The sequence below is a fragment of the Propithecus coquereli genome, unplaced genomic scaffold, assembly GCF_000956105.1.
Source record: "Propithecus coquereli isolate 6110/MARCELLA unplaced genomic scaffold, Pcoq_1.0 Scaffold585, whole genome shotgun sequence".
Taxonomy (NCBI): domain Eukaryota; kingdom Metazoa; phylum Chordata; class Mammalia; order Primates; family Indriidae; genus Propithecus; species Propithecus coquereli.
Window position 1 is genome coordinate 715,748 of NW_012151785.1, and position 14,548 is coordinate 730,295.

Here is a 14,548-nt window from a genome sequence, read left to right on the forward strand (position 1 = left end):
CTTTCCTTTAGTTCTTTAGACATAGTTTTCTTTAGTTGTTTGAACATATTTAAAATAGCTGATGTAAAGTCTTTGTCTAATAAGTCCAATATCTGGGCTCCTCAGGGCAGTTACTATTGATTCCTTTTTTTTTTGCGGGGTGTAGGTCATACTTTTTCAGTTTCTATCTGTGTCTCTTAATTTTTTGTTAAAAACCGGACATTTTAAATACTATAATGTGGTTATCCTGGAAATCAGATTTTCCCTTTTCATCAGAGCTCATTGTTGTTGCTGTTTCTTACTTGTTTAATGACTTTTCTAAACTAATTTTGTAAAGTCAATGTTCTTTCTCATGTGTGGCTGGTGAAGTTTCTGCTCATTTAGGTTAGTGGTCTGCTAATGTTTGAAGAGATTTCCTTAAATGCCTTGAACTAAATCTCTCCGTCTTTGCTGAAGGGCTCTATGTTCATGTTGGGGCTCACCTTCAACATGCTACCAGGCACTCGATGACTCTGCCTTAGCCTTTACTTCCTGCTTACATAGAGCCTCAAGGTCAGGGAAAGGGGAGAGCTGAGGGCCTTCTCAGATTTTTCCCAAGCATTTGCATAGCTGTGGGCATGCATGTGGCCTTCTAGATTCCTAAGAATATGTTAGAACTTTTCAAAGCCCTTTATGTACATCTCATTCCTCAGCTTTTCCTTTGAAGCTTTTTGATTAGCCTGTTGCTTGCCCCAGCTGTTAGCCACCACTTCAGGCAGCCTCAGTGTTAAATAATTTCCTGTAATTGTTTTCATCAAACACTTGTAAGGATTAGTCTTTTCAGATTGGGCAAGCTCCAAGTCCAATAAGGTAAAGACAGCCTTCTCAGTGAGGTTTTCCTGGGTACTACCAGACAGGTCAAATATTGACAGTTCTCTAAGAATGAGGCTTTAAAAGAGCTTCAGCCTTCTTCTGCCTCTCTGGTGGCTACCAGGCTGCTAATTTTCACCGTGATTATGGAAGACTGGTTTTTAAGGTTGTGGTGGAGCTTGGGAGAGTGGGGTGGGAATAGGGTAAATGAAAACACCACAAAGTTTTTTTGTTTTTACAAAGATTCAGCTGGTTTTCCTTGAATAAATACTCCCTAGATTGCTGCAAGCCTTTAGTTAGTTTCCATAATTCATTCTTACTGTGATTCTCACATTGTTTTCAAAGCTTTTATGGAAAAGAGAATTTTTAGCGGTTTTTACTCCACCATTTTTGCTGATGTCTCCTTATCTTTTGTAAGCACCCATTGGTAAAGGGGCTTTCAGTGAGTTATTCCATATCATTTAGATGTCCTATATTAATTCTTATCCCTGTGATTCTGCTGTTTTGATAAGGTAAAAAAAACTAAAAATTGTTAATTGTCTGAGTTTATGTAAGAAATTAAGATTGGAACCTCAGCAAACAAATTTCTTCTTAGATACAGCCTCAGTCAGCTATTCGAAGTGACTGAGTATTTCACCCAGAATTCTGAGATCATGATCCAAATTATACTAAAATGTAAAGATAAACCTCTTTAGTTCTCAAAATTTCCTCAATTCACGTATTGGTCATCAATCTGCGTTTGTTGGTTATCATGTATAGCTGTGGTCACCAGCCCCTGGGCTGTGAACTGGTACCAGTCTGGTACCAGCTGGTGGCCTGTTAGGAACAGGCCCACACAGCAGGAGCAGGAGGTGAGTGGAGGGTGAGCAAGCAGAGCTTTATCTGTATTTACAGCTGCTCCCCGTTGCTGGTATCACTAGATAAGCTCCGCCTCCTGTCAGATTAGAGGTGGTGGCATTAGATTCTCATAGAAGTACGAACTCTACTGTAAACTGCATAGGCAAGGGATCTAGGTTACATGCTCCTTGTGTGAATTTAATGCCTGATAATCTGAGCTGGAGCTGAGGCAGTGATGCTAAAGCTTGGGGAGTAGTTGCAAATACAGGTAGGTTATCATTAGCAGAGAGGTCTGACTGCACAATAAATGTAAAGCACTTGAGTCATCCCAAACCATCTTGCCCATCCCCCATCTGCAGAATTGTCTTCCATGAAATCAGTTCTTGGTGCCAAAAGGTTGGGAACTGCTGATGTATAGGAAAGATGCAGGTGGGGGAGGGTGAGAGTGCAAGGAATTATAGAGCAAAAAATTAAAATAACCTGACATAAATCTATTGTTAGGCAACTAAATGCTTTGAATATTGATCTTGTACTGTATTTGGGAGCTCTGAAGGTTTGGAATGTGACTGTCCCCATCATTTGGGTATATCGAATAATACTTTAGGGGGGAGGGGGGAGGAGGGGACGGGCATAGGCAGAAACAATGAGTGCAATGCGCACCTCCGGGGGAATGGACACACTTGAAGCTCGGACTTCGGGGGGAGGGAGGGCAAGGGCATCATACATAACCTAGTCATTTGTACCCCCATAATATGCTGAAATAAAAAAAAAAGAGCACTAATACCCTAAAAAAAGAAATTAAAAAAAAAAATAAAAATAAAAGATTTTTAATATTTAGCAGTTATGCTAGATTTGAACTGAAGACTTATAATATCCCATCTTAAAATATCCCACTTAAAATATCCCATCAATTTTAAAGATGAATATACATCCTTGAAATAAAAAATTTGGCAAAATACTGGCATTAAAACTTAAAGATGATTTATTTCATTTGCTTCATTTCTCTTAAAAGTAGTAAGTACCTTGTCATCTGTCATTAATGTTGCTGTAAATAAAAGATGTCATTTCCCTTGGGAATAAAGTAGGAATGTTAAAAGGAAAACATTAGGACATTTTCTTTTTTTAAAATAGTGTGTTCCCAATCTAAAAAAGGATTACTCTGAAATTACATCAGTTCTCTAACTTACCTGCAGCCATTGTAAAATGAATGGAAAATTGCAGATCCCTGACTCACTTTTAGATCTATAATTACCTCAGGCTAAGGACATTTGGGGTGACTTTTAACTCAGCATTTTTTCCCACATCCACTTAACTTTATTACAGTGCCTCCTAATTAATATCTGTGATGTGATGTTCCCTTAATGGAAATGGCCATTTCATCATCTATTTGATGTCTGGATTTCTGCCATCTCCCTTCTTAGGAGACTCTTAACCATGCACTGCAATCTATCTGCCTGATCAATTCCATTCCTTCAATGATGCACCCAGGCTCAGTGAGCTAATGGCTGTGACTGTGCTGCCTAAATCTGTAGAAGAGTTTGAGAAATTGGAAATAAATTAAATTTATCATCATCGTGGGACATCTGGTTGGTATCAGACTTTTAAATGAATATGAAACAGGTCATGCAAACAGGCAAATACTTTTATCCAGACAATGCTATCCCTCTATTTACTGTGATCCTGCCTGGGGCAGCCATGAGTTAAAAACCTTTCAGTAAGTATGAATAGAGGAAAAGAATTAAAACTCCAGTCTTCTCTTTTCTTTTCTTTTTTCCCTTCTCTCATTTGTTCTTCTACAATTGCAGTCCCCAACCCCCAGGCCAGACTGGTAGCAGTCCGTGGTCTGTTAGGGACCAGGCCACAGAGCTCTGCAGCCACACCACCACTTGCATCACCATCTGAGCTCCACCCCCCACCCACCCATGGAAAAATTGTCTTCCATGAAACCAGTCCCTGGTGCCAAAAAGATTGGGGACTGCTGGTCTACAACATCCAGCAAAAGTAACTTCAGTACCACAGGGAGTTAAGTGGCTCTACAGGGGTTGTTTTGTTGTTTCTGTTTGGTGACCACATAAAGCAGATGCCTAGACATGGAGCAGAGTATTAGTGTATTTAACATAAAACCTGCCCTCTAGTGACTCAGATCGTCCCAGGCATTGCAAGTCCTTATATCTTTTCTGAGTGTCAACAGAACTGGTATTAATAGGAATGACTACAAGTAGACAACATTGCTTATAGCACTGGGGTCAACTTACAGAGTTACGATGCCTGAGGTGCTTATCACTACAAAAACAGCCCAGTTGCTAAATGACACCAGCTTATTGGGAAAGATCCAAATTCAGTTGGAGTTTTCCTAAAATGTTTGGAAATCAAACATTTTCTTGTTTGTGCTTATCTTTTCTAAATTTTTATTAATCGTGAGAATTAAAAGCAAGAGTGTTCTAACTACTGCATAATCACCACTGTATGAGTGATGCTAATGAAAGTTAGATAGATGGCTTTCATATAAACCTCTTGCCAAGGGTCCACTGGTAAGTAGAAATTTTTTAATCTCCAAATAGTTTTTCCCATGTTCATTACAAACTTTCATTCCTAGTAAGAGAAACTAAGAATGTTTCTTACTCTACTATATCTAAAAACTCATAAAGTGGTCATGAACTGTTGATACGATTTTAACGGGCTCCTTCTAGTTTCTTCCTTAAGTAGAGGTCTGTCTTTGACCGTGAAGTCTTATAGGCCATCCCTAGAGAGAGCTATCACAAAGGTCAGTCTTCTGTCACTGTTTACCTTTGCATTTCCATCATAGTTAATTAATAAATTTCAATTTTAAATAAGTTAAAGCTATTCATTTTTCAAAGGCAACAGTAGCATAGTTTTAAAAAGTGTCTACTTAGAAAACCCAAGATTTAATTTGTTTAAAACAAAAGCATTTGTATTTGCATTTTTGATTTCCCATACCTGAAGGAACTAAATCTATCCTTAATCATCTCAAGAAAGAAGACTGAAATGATCCTAACTTGAAATAAAAAACATGATATTTTATATTTTTCAACCACTTTCTTTGCAAAAGACAGAACAGGTATTTGTTTTTATAGTTAAGTGATCAGAGTTGGCAATTTGTTTGTCTCTCATGAACAGGAAAAACGAGGCTTTCTACTGTTAGGCTGGAAACAGAAAACAGGAAGAGTGTTCCTGGCTGTCTTGGTTCCGATCAGGCCAGTAGACAGGTCACTTTTAACCCTCGTATAAATAGTCATATATCTTTGGTTTCTGTACCCCCTTACTAAGTTAAGCACCAATACTGACTGCTTCATGGTTTCGAAAGATTTTTTACTTGTCTTACTTAGTTTTCCAAGAAATTCTATGAGGTAAACAAGAGTTATTAACAACCCTGAATTTGTTGATGATGAAATGAAGTGTAGTGAGGTTTGCTTATCTAAGGTCACCTGGCTAGTAAAGATTGATTTTGGGTTGCTCATGTCTCCTGATTGCAATGTGATGCTCTTTTTACCATGCCATGTTGTCTCTGTGGGTGTGAATTTTTTGTATGTGTCAATTATGTAGTGCCTTCAGACTATTTCTGGACTCATTATTGTAATCTCAATTAAATGCGTTTTGCTCATTATTATCTTTATTTGGCAAGTGCTTACTCAGCTTATATTGTTGCATTACAAGATGCTAATGGAGAAACAAATATTAATAATTTATGGTCCCTGCCCTTGAGGAGCTGATGATCTAGTAAGGGAGTTAGATTACATTTTTAAAAATAGCTTTATTGAGATATAATTAATATATGTTAAACTGTTTATATAAAGTATACAATTAGGTTAAGTTTTAACATATGGCTATACCCATGAAACCATATTTTGTCCATGTTTTAATTTGGTTGGTTTTTCTTATTATTGAGTTTTAAAAGTGATTTATATATTTTGGATATAATAAGTCCTTTATCAGACATTTTAGCATATATTTTCATTCTTTTACAGTGACTTTTGAAGAACAGAAGTTTTAAACTTTTTAAGTCTACTTTGTTTTTATTCTTTCTGTTTTGATTACTGTAGCGTTTTAATAATTCTTAATATCAGGTAGTGTGAGTCCTCTAACTTTGTTTTTCATAATTGTTTTGGTTAATTTTATAATCAGTTTTTCAATATTTACAAAAAAGCTTTCTCGAATTTTAATATAGACTGTTTTGAATTTATAGATCTATCGGGGGTCAATTAACATCTTAACAATATTTAGTCTTTGACACATAAGTAAGATGTATCTCTCTGTTTATTTAGGTCTTTAATTTTTTTCACTAATATAGTTTTCACTGTATGCCTCTTCCACATTTTTGTCAGGTTTATCTCTAAGTATTTCATAATTTTTGTGCTATTATAAATGATTTCTTTAAAAAATTTCAGTTTCTGATCATTCATTGCTACTGTGTGGAAATACAATTGATTTTCTTGATTTGTAGCCGAAGATCTTGCCCAAAATTCTAGATAAATGTATAGGAATTGAAGTATAAATTTAAATTATTTTAATTACCCTATAAAGATACACAACTTTTATGTACCCATAATAATTAAAAATTAAATTAAATTAAAAAGAAAAGAAAAAAGAACAGGACAATCTCTTATAAAACCACAAAATAATTATCTACCTAGGAAAATTAACAATTCAATAATGTCATCTGTTGGAGGATGGACACGCTTGAAGCTCTCACTCGGGTGGGGCAAAGGCAATGTATGTAACCTAAACATTTGTACCCCTGTAATATGCTGAAATAAAAAAAATTAAAAATTAAAAATAATATCTAATATATAGTGAGTATTCAAATTTCAAAAAAATTATTTTTAAGAAGCAGTGTGCTAAAGAATAGACTATAAACTCTAGTATTGAGTTTAAATCTTTTAACTTTTTATTATGGAAAATTTTAATCATATATAAAAATAGAGTATTTTTCATGGCTTTTATATTACATATATGTTTTTATATATATGGAATTTCAGACTTACAGAAAAAGTGGCAAGAATAATACATAGAATTTCCATATACTTTTTGCCCAGATTCACCTGTTTACATTTTTGTCCCATTTGCTTCATCACTCTTTCTCAATTTTATTTTTCTGAACTGTTTGAGTGTATTGGAGACATTGTGCCCTTGTACCCCTAAATATTTCAATGTACATTTCCTAAGAGTTAGGACGTTCTCTTACCTGAGCACAGCACAGTTATCAAAGTCAGGAAATTTAACATTGATACAATACTGTTAGCTAAGCCCTAGTCTATATTCTAATTTTGTCAATTATCTCAATTATGTCCTTTGTAGCTTTTTTCCCCCAAATCTTCAACCAATGTAGGCTCATACCTTGCAATTAGTTGTCATGTGTTTTTTAAACTGGAATACTTTCTTAGTCTTTCCTTGTATTTTTTCACCTTGGTTTTTTTAAAGTCTGTAGGCCACTTATTTTGTATTAATAGAATCTCCCTCATTTGGGGTTTGCCTAATGTTTCTCCCTAATTAGATTCAGTTTATTCATTTTGGTAGGAATTCCACTGAAGTGATATTGTGTTTTTCTTAGAATATCTTTTGAGGAGACAAGTGATAATGATTTCTCCCAATATTTATGATATAGGTGTAATGACTTGGTTAAGGTGGGGTCCACCAGGTTTCTCCACTGGCAGATTATTCTTTTTCATTTTGTAATTAACCTGTAGTTATGTGTTTATATACTTTGAAACTGTGAATATCCTGTCCTCATCAAACTTTCACTTACTAATTTTACCAGCCGTTGATAATTTTTTTTTAACTCCCATCATTCCTTCTACATTTAGTAGTTGGCATTCTACTGTAAGGAAGGATTTTCCCTTCTTCCTCATTTGTGTATACTTATTTATTAATATTTGTATAGATACATGGATTCTTATTTTATTCAATGGGTTATAACCCATTACTGTCATCTGATGCTAAATTGTCCCAGATTTGATCAGTGGGGCTCCTTCAGTTTAGCTATTGTGTGCCTTTGACGTGTGCCCAACATTCTTTAATGCACTTCCTTCTTTGAGTGTTTCCTTCTTTTTTAGCTCAGAAAAATGTTCTAGTCTCATCTTGTATATTCCCTGCCCCAGCTCTGAAACCAACCATTTGTCCAAGGAGTCCTGGATTTTAGTTAGAGTAGTTTTTAGAAACCAAAATTTGAACTAGGACATACATATATTTCACACACACAGCTATGACTTCATACTGATGCTTCCCATTCTCATCCAATATCACAGTGTATATTGTAGTCTTCCTCCTTTCTATATTTGGAAATCTCTTTCCCAACAGTGAAAAATGGGGCTCCTGGTATCTTCTTAATTTATTTTCTCATTTGCTGAAGCCTAGAATATACAAAAGGTGGTTTCAGAACTGCTAAACCCTGTCACTGCAAACAGCACACCTGTTAAGTGGGGTTCACTATTTGTTTACAGCTCTTTTCTTTTTCTGAAATAAAATTTGTACACACTGAAGTATACAATGTTGAATGTATAATGTGGTCAGTTCTGGCAAATAGATATGCTTTTGTATCCTACACCTCTGTCAAGTCGTAAAATAACTTGTCCATACCTCAGAACATTTCCTTGAGCCCTTTTATGGTCACTTCCCACCTCAGCCCCAGAAACAACAATTTTTATTTTTTTATTATAAATTGGTTTTGTCTTCTTTTAGAATTTCATGTAAATATATATAGTATGTAGTCTTCTGTATCTTGCTTCTTGTGCTCAGCATAATATGAGGTCCATCTATGTTTTTGAGCATATCAGTGGTTCTGTCCTTTGTATTACTAAGTAGTATTCCTTTGTGTGATCATGCCACATGTTTTGCCAATTTCTTTTCTTTTTTTTTTTTTTTTTTTTTTTTTTTTGAGACAGAATCTCGCTCTATCACCTGGGCTAGAGTGCCATGACGTCATCCTACCTGGTACTGCAGGCACGTGCCACCACACCCAGCTAATTTTTCTATTTTTAGTAGAGACGGGGTCTCACTCTTGCTCAGGCTGGCCAATTTCTTATTGATAGACATTCGGATTGTTTCCACTTTTAGGCTTGTGGTGGTGTTTTTATATGTCAGCTTGGCTAGGCTGTGGCCCCCACTTACTCTTCAAGCACTAATCTAGGTGTTGCTGTGCAAGTGTTTGGTAGATGTGATCAAGGTCCACAATCAGCCAACCTTAAATAAGGGGGTTAATTTAATCACATTAAGCTAAGTTAATTTAATTGCATTAAATAAGCAATTTTCTGGGTGGGTCTGATTCAGTTGGTTGAAAGGCGTTAAGAGCAGAGCTGAGACATCCCTCAAGAAGAAATTCATTCTGTGGACAGCAGCTTCAGCCCATGCCTGAGAGTTCTAGCCTGCTCTTTGGACCTGCCTAGTCAGTTCCCATAATTGTGCATGCCAGTTCCTTGCCATGAACCTCTTCATATGTATTTCCTACTGGTTCTGTTTCTCTGGTTGAACTCTATTATGGCTATTATGAATAAATCTGCTATGAACATTCTTTTGTACAGTTTTGTGGGCATACATTTTCAATTTCTTTTGGGTAAATACCTAGGAGTGGAATTTCTAGGTCAAAAGGTGGGATATATGTTTAATTTTATAAGAAATTACTAAACTCTTCAAAAATTTTTGTACCATTTTATGTTCTACCAGCAATATATGAGATTTCTACTTATTCTACGTCCTCACCAACATTTAGTGTTGTCAGTCTTTTTGATTTTAGCCATTCTTTTGGATATAGAGTGGTATCTCACTGTTGTTTTAATTTGCATTTCTCTGGTGACTAATCAAGTTGAGCAGTAAGTATTTCATGTAGTTGTTAGGCAATCGTGTATCTTCCCATGTGAAGTTTATGTTCAAATCTTCTCATTTTTCTAAATTGGGTTATTTTTTTTTTATTATTGACTTATAGGAGTTCTTCAAATATTCTGAATACGTGTCCTTTGTCAGATACATGTTCTGCTAATATTTTTCCTACAGTTTTGCCTAAGCATTTTCCTAAAAGTGTTTTAATGACCAGAAATATTTGATTTTGATTCATTCTAGTTTTTGTTTTTGTTTCATAAATTTTATGGTTACTGCTTCTTTATCTCATCTAAGAAACTTTTACCTACCACCAATGTCATAAAACTATTCTATGTTTTTTCCAGAAATCTTAATAGTTTTAGGTTTATGTCTGTGTTCATCTCAAAATTACTTTTATTTGTAGTGTGAGGTAGCACTTGAGGTTTATGGGTTTTTTTTTCCTATGAATATCTACTTATTCCAGCAATATTTGTTGGAAAGACTATTCTTTCCCTGATGGATTGTTGTAGCACCATTGTTAAAAATCAGTTGACTGTAGAGTGTGGATTTACTTACAGATTCTAGTTCCATTCAGCTCTTGGTTTTTCCTTAGGTTAAGACCAAGCAAGCGTTTAACTCAGGTAGTTGAGTCTTTCAATTTTCTTCTTTTTTCAAAAATTTTTTGTCTATTCTAGGTTTTTTGCATTTGCATATAAACTTTAAAATAACCTTAATTACTAATTTTTAAAAGCCTGCTGGGATTATCATTAAGATTGATGTGAATCTGTATTTCAAAAATTAACATTGTAACAATATTGAGTCTTCTATCCCAAGAGCATAGTATCTCTCCATTTATTTAAGTTTTTACTTTTTCTCAGTGATGTCTTCTATGTCTGTTTTTACTCCTAGGTATTTTATGTTTTTTGACATTATGAGTAATGGATTTTTTAAAAGTTTTATTTTCCTATTGTTTGCTAATATACTGACATACCTTTGATCTTCCTAAATTTATGAGCTATTTCTTTTTTTTCTTCGCTCTTTCTTTCTTTCATTGATTTGTTAGGATTTGCTATATAAACAATCCTAACATTTGCAAATAAGGACAATTTTAATTATTTTTTTTTATACTCTTTATGCCTTTCTTTCTTTTCTTATTGTACTGGCTGGGGGGACCTTTAGTACAGTGCTGAACAGAAGTGATGAGGCCGGTAATCCTTGCCTTATTGTTGATCTTAGGTGGAATGTTTTTACCATTGAGTATGAAGTTAATAGTAACAGATTATGTGTTTCAGGTACTGAACAGTACAGTGAATACACGGGCTATGCTGAGACATATCGCTGGGCCCGGAGCCATGAAGATGGGAGTGAAAGGTGAGTCTTTAGAATCGCGTGGCTAAAAGCAAAGGAATGTGAGCTTGATCTTAATATACTGTGTATCCCTTCTACTCTTATTTCTGCAATTGAGCTGTCTTTTAAGTTCAGTATTACAGGTTCATTGACAGTTAAAACAGTATTACCATCTCCATATACCAAAAGGAGGAAGAGAGAAGATAAAAACCAAAAGTCTAAAGCAAAGACAAGAGGGGCATAGTTCTCTACAGTTCTTTACCTACATAAGCTGCCAATTTTAAAGCAAAGCAGTGGAGGTCAACTTCCAAGTTCAAACTTATTTAGAATAACAGCATCGTGAATGTAGTCACTGAATTGTACATGTAAAAATGGTTTAAATGACTACTTTTGTGTTGTATGTTTTTTACCACAACTTAAAATAATTAATAATGTAATACACCTAACCCATTAACTAGTACATTTTAAATGGGGGGGAAAACTTATTTAGAATAGGTTCTGTTAATAGTTAGAGCTTAAAGTCCTGGACCAGCTTATTTAGTTATCCTTAATTTTTCTGTGAAATGAGTTAGATGAGGGAAACCTATGTGGGACAGTGGGTCTAATGCGGCAGAGCAGTCGATGACAGGCCCTGCTGTGTACTTTGCTGCGGCTGTCTCCTGTTTCTTCTTGAAATATGTTTTTATACTTTGACATTCTTGCTTCCCCACTAAATCGTGTAGTTCACCAGAAGTAAATTTTTGCAGAAATGCTACGTGAAAGCATGTGGGGTGTTTTGTTCCGTTTTGTTTTGTTTGTTTTTTAATGAGAATGCCACTGTGGCAAAAAGAATCAGCTCTTGCCCATGTAGTCATATCTGTGCCACAAACTTATTATTCTTTGTAATGTCTCAAGTCCAGCCTCTGATTTCTTTCTCCTTATTTTGTTTAAAATATGTGGTTGCGGCTGGGCACGGTGGCTCACGCCTGTAATCCTAGCACTCTGGGAGGCCAAGGTGGGAGGATCACTCAAGGTCAGGAGTTTGAGACCAGCCTGAGCAAAAGCGAGACCCCATCTCTACTAAAAATAGAAAGAAATTATCTGGACAACTAAAAATATATATAGAAAATATTAGCCGGGCATGGTGGCACATGCCTGTAGTCCCAGCTACTCGGGAGGCTGAGGCAGGAGGATCGCTTGAGCCCAAGAGTTTGAGGTTGCTGTGAGCTAGGATGACGCCGTGGCACTCTAGTCTGGGCAACAGAGCAAGACTCTGTCTCAAAAAAAAAAAAAAAATGTAGTTGCAACAAACAATTATCTATCTATCTATCTATCCTGATAATTATTTGCAAACTAGCATGAAGGTTTCTGTTGTTATTCTGCAGTGTGAAAAGTTGCTTGGCATAGCAATATATGCAAGTTTAGAAAGAGATGAAATATTTGGAATTTTACCCATTTTCAAAATTATCATCTCAATTAGTTCTTCTATTTCCACAGACAACATGTTATTGTCTACTTTGATGTCTTTGTCTTTTTAAAAAGAGTCTCTCATAGACGACAGTTGAGCATAGGAGGTAGAATGCTATACTGAATTATTTCACATTTTTTGTGACACTTGACTTATTGGGATTATTTCCTAGACAATATATGGTGACGTTACAACCCCAGTGATTTAAAGCAGATCTCTCACAGCAAAGTAGGAATGAGCTCTTGTCAAGGTACAAATGCCAAGTCTTTAGTATTAGAGGAAAACAAAGAACTCAATTTCTTCTGTTTGCTTCCATATCCTTTCACCTCTGAGACTCACTGTAAATGATATATCTACTAACAATATATCATTCTCTTCTCTCTTGGTAAGTTTTCATTTTACTGTTTAATGCCTGACAGTGCACAATATATATGCCTTAGAATCTGAAAATAGAAGAGTATTTTCTCTCTTCCTGTTTTGCTTAGACCTGCAGGCACTGGTTTGTTTCTTTGGTTTTGATATTTTAACACTGCCAAAGTCTTGGCATCCTGACCCCTGTGAGGGTTTTGAGTGACTTTACCTGTTCCTCTCTTTCTGTCCTGTCCCAGGGACGACTGGCAGCGGCGCTGCACTGAGATTGTTGCCATTGATGCACTTCACTTCAGACGCCACCTTGATCAGTTTGTGCCTGAGAAAATGAGACGGGAGCTTAACAAGGCCGGTAACCTTATTTCCTAGTTCATCTGGCAGCTGTCATCTATTTACTGCCATTTTATTAATGCTGAAATTAATGCTTTCTGGTAATTCTCGCAGTGTCAGTATGTCTGCCCACAGCTGTCCTGATTTAATGGCTCTGTCAGCTTGTACAAGATGTACTTTCCATTTCGTAATTGTTTGATTAGCAGCCGAGGTTGCCGGATAGACTGTTGCTTGATATTAAACCCCACACATGCATTTATCTCATCAAGTACTTTTAGCTGCTTTGGAACATTATCATTATAAAACCGTATAGAAATGAATGAGCCCTGAAAATTTTTTTTCAGACCTGCCCAGTGACATTTTCTCTACAAGGTTTGCTGTCAGGATTTAAACAGATAAACCAAAAAAGTCAGTTAATTATTGTCCTATTTTAGGTAAGTTTCATGCTAATTGTTTATTGATTTGGTGTAATTTAACATATTTAAGATGAAATCTATGCTTTTCTGTGATACCTAGTGCTGTCTACTATAATCATTTTTTTCTTTTTTATTGTAGTACAGAAATACAAAAACGAACCATACCTATTGTTCAAATTTTCACTACTGGTAACCATAATAAATAAACTCTATTGTACAATAGAGTACTGATTTTGTTTTCTAGATTTTGTGCCTTACCAAAATAGCTGAGATTTTCTTTAGTTCTTCAAATTATTCTCACAAGAAGACTCACCCAATTCTGGAAACCATTGTTTGACTCCCATGAGTAGGGTTTGGTTTTTTTTAAATAGTACAGAGGTTTTTTTTTTTGTTTTTTTTTTTTTTACACCTATTATGCCATGAATTCAAAGGGAATAGGTTCCAGGAGCCCAGGCTCCTTTCCAATGGTTCTCAGAAAGTGTGCTTCTCTGGGTGGAGCAGGCTGGCACTTCAGTTAATCCAGGTACCTTTCTCTTTGGCTTCCTTCTTTTTATAATCATTTTTCTTCCGCATTTCAGGAGGCTATCTCGACTTTTACAGTGTTTAATATGCTCAGTGTGCACATTAATTTTCTTGGCAAGAATCTTGCCCTTGTTTGATCACAACAATGCCAACAGCATGCTGGGTAACACTGTAGACTCTTCCAGCTTTGCCATGGTGACATCTGTGGGGCATGCCTTTTTGAACAGTACTCATTCCTTTGATATCTGCAGTATCACCATTCTTGCTGATTTGCATGTATGTGGCCAAAGGAACAACGCCATGTTCTCTAAAAGGCCTAGAGGACACTCGCCAGGTGCCTCTCCTCTTTCCCTTTGTGTTTTCATTTTGGCAAATTATTGGAAGATGGCAGTTCCAGCTGAAAAGCCCACAAGTAGAATTTGGTTGTAAGATTATTTATTAAGACAACAGGTTTATGGTTTTGCATGGCTAAATGTGTTCCAGTTCCTATACAAAGATGTCTGATAATAACAGCAGACTGGGTGTAAACAACCAAATAATCCAGACAGGCTTTTGCTACACTTACAAACAATGGAATAGATAATATATTATTTTATACCCTGATCCATTTGAGAATCTAATTTTTTTTTTCCAAAATATTACA

The 14,548-nt window shown here is 35.8% G+C and overlaps 1 protein-coding gene across 1 annotated transcript in view; it reads left to right on the plus strand.

The window, feature by feature from the left end:
* Nucleotides 1-14,548, plus strand: part of PARG (poly (ADP-ribose) glycohydrolase) — a 163,850-nt gene that overhangs the window by 114,686 nt on the left and 34,616 nt on the right. Inside the window, exons 14-15 of the mRNA XM_012658406.1 lie at nucleotides 10,726-10,845; nucleotides 12,877-12,985. Of these exons, the coding sequence (XP_012513860.1) occupies nucleotides 10,726-10,845; nucleotides 12,877-12,985 (229 nt within the window). The remainder of the gene's footprint in view (nucleotides 1-10,725; nucleotides 10,846-12,876; nucleotides 12,986-14,548) is intronic.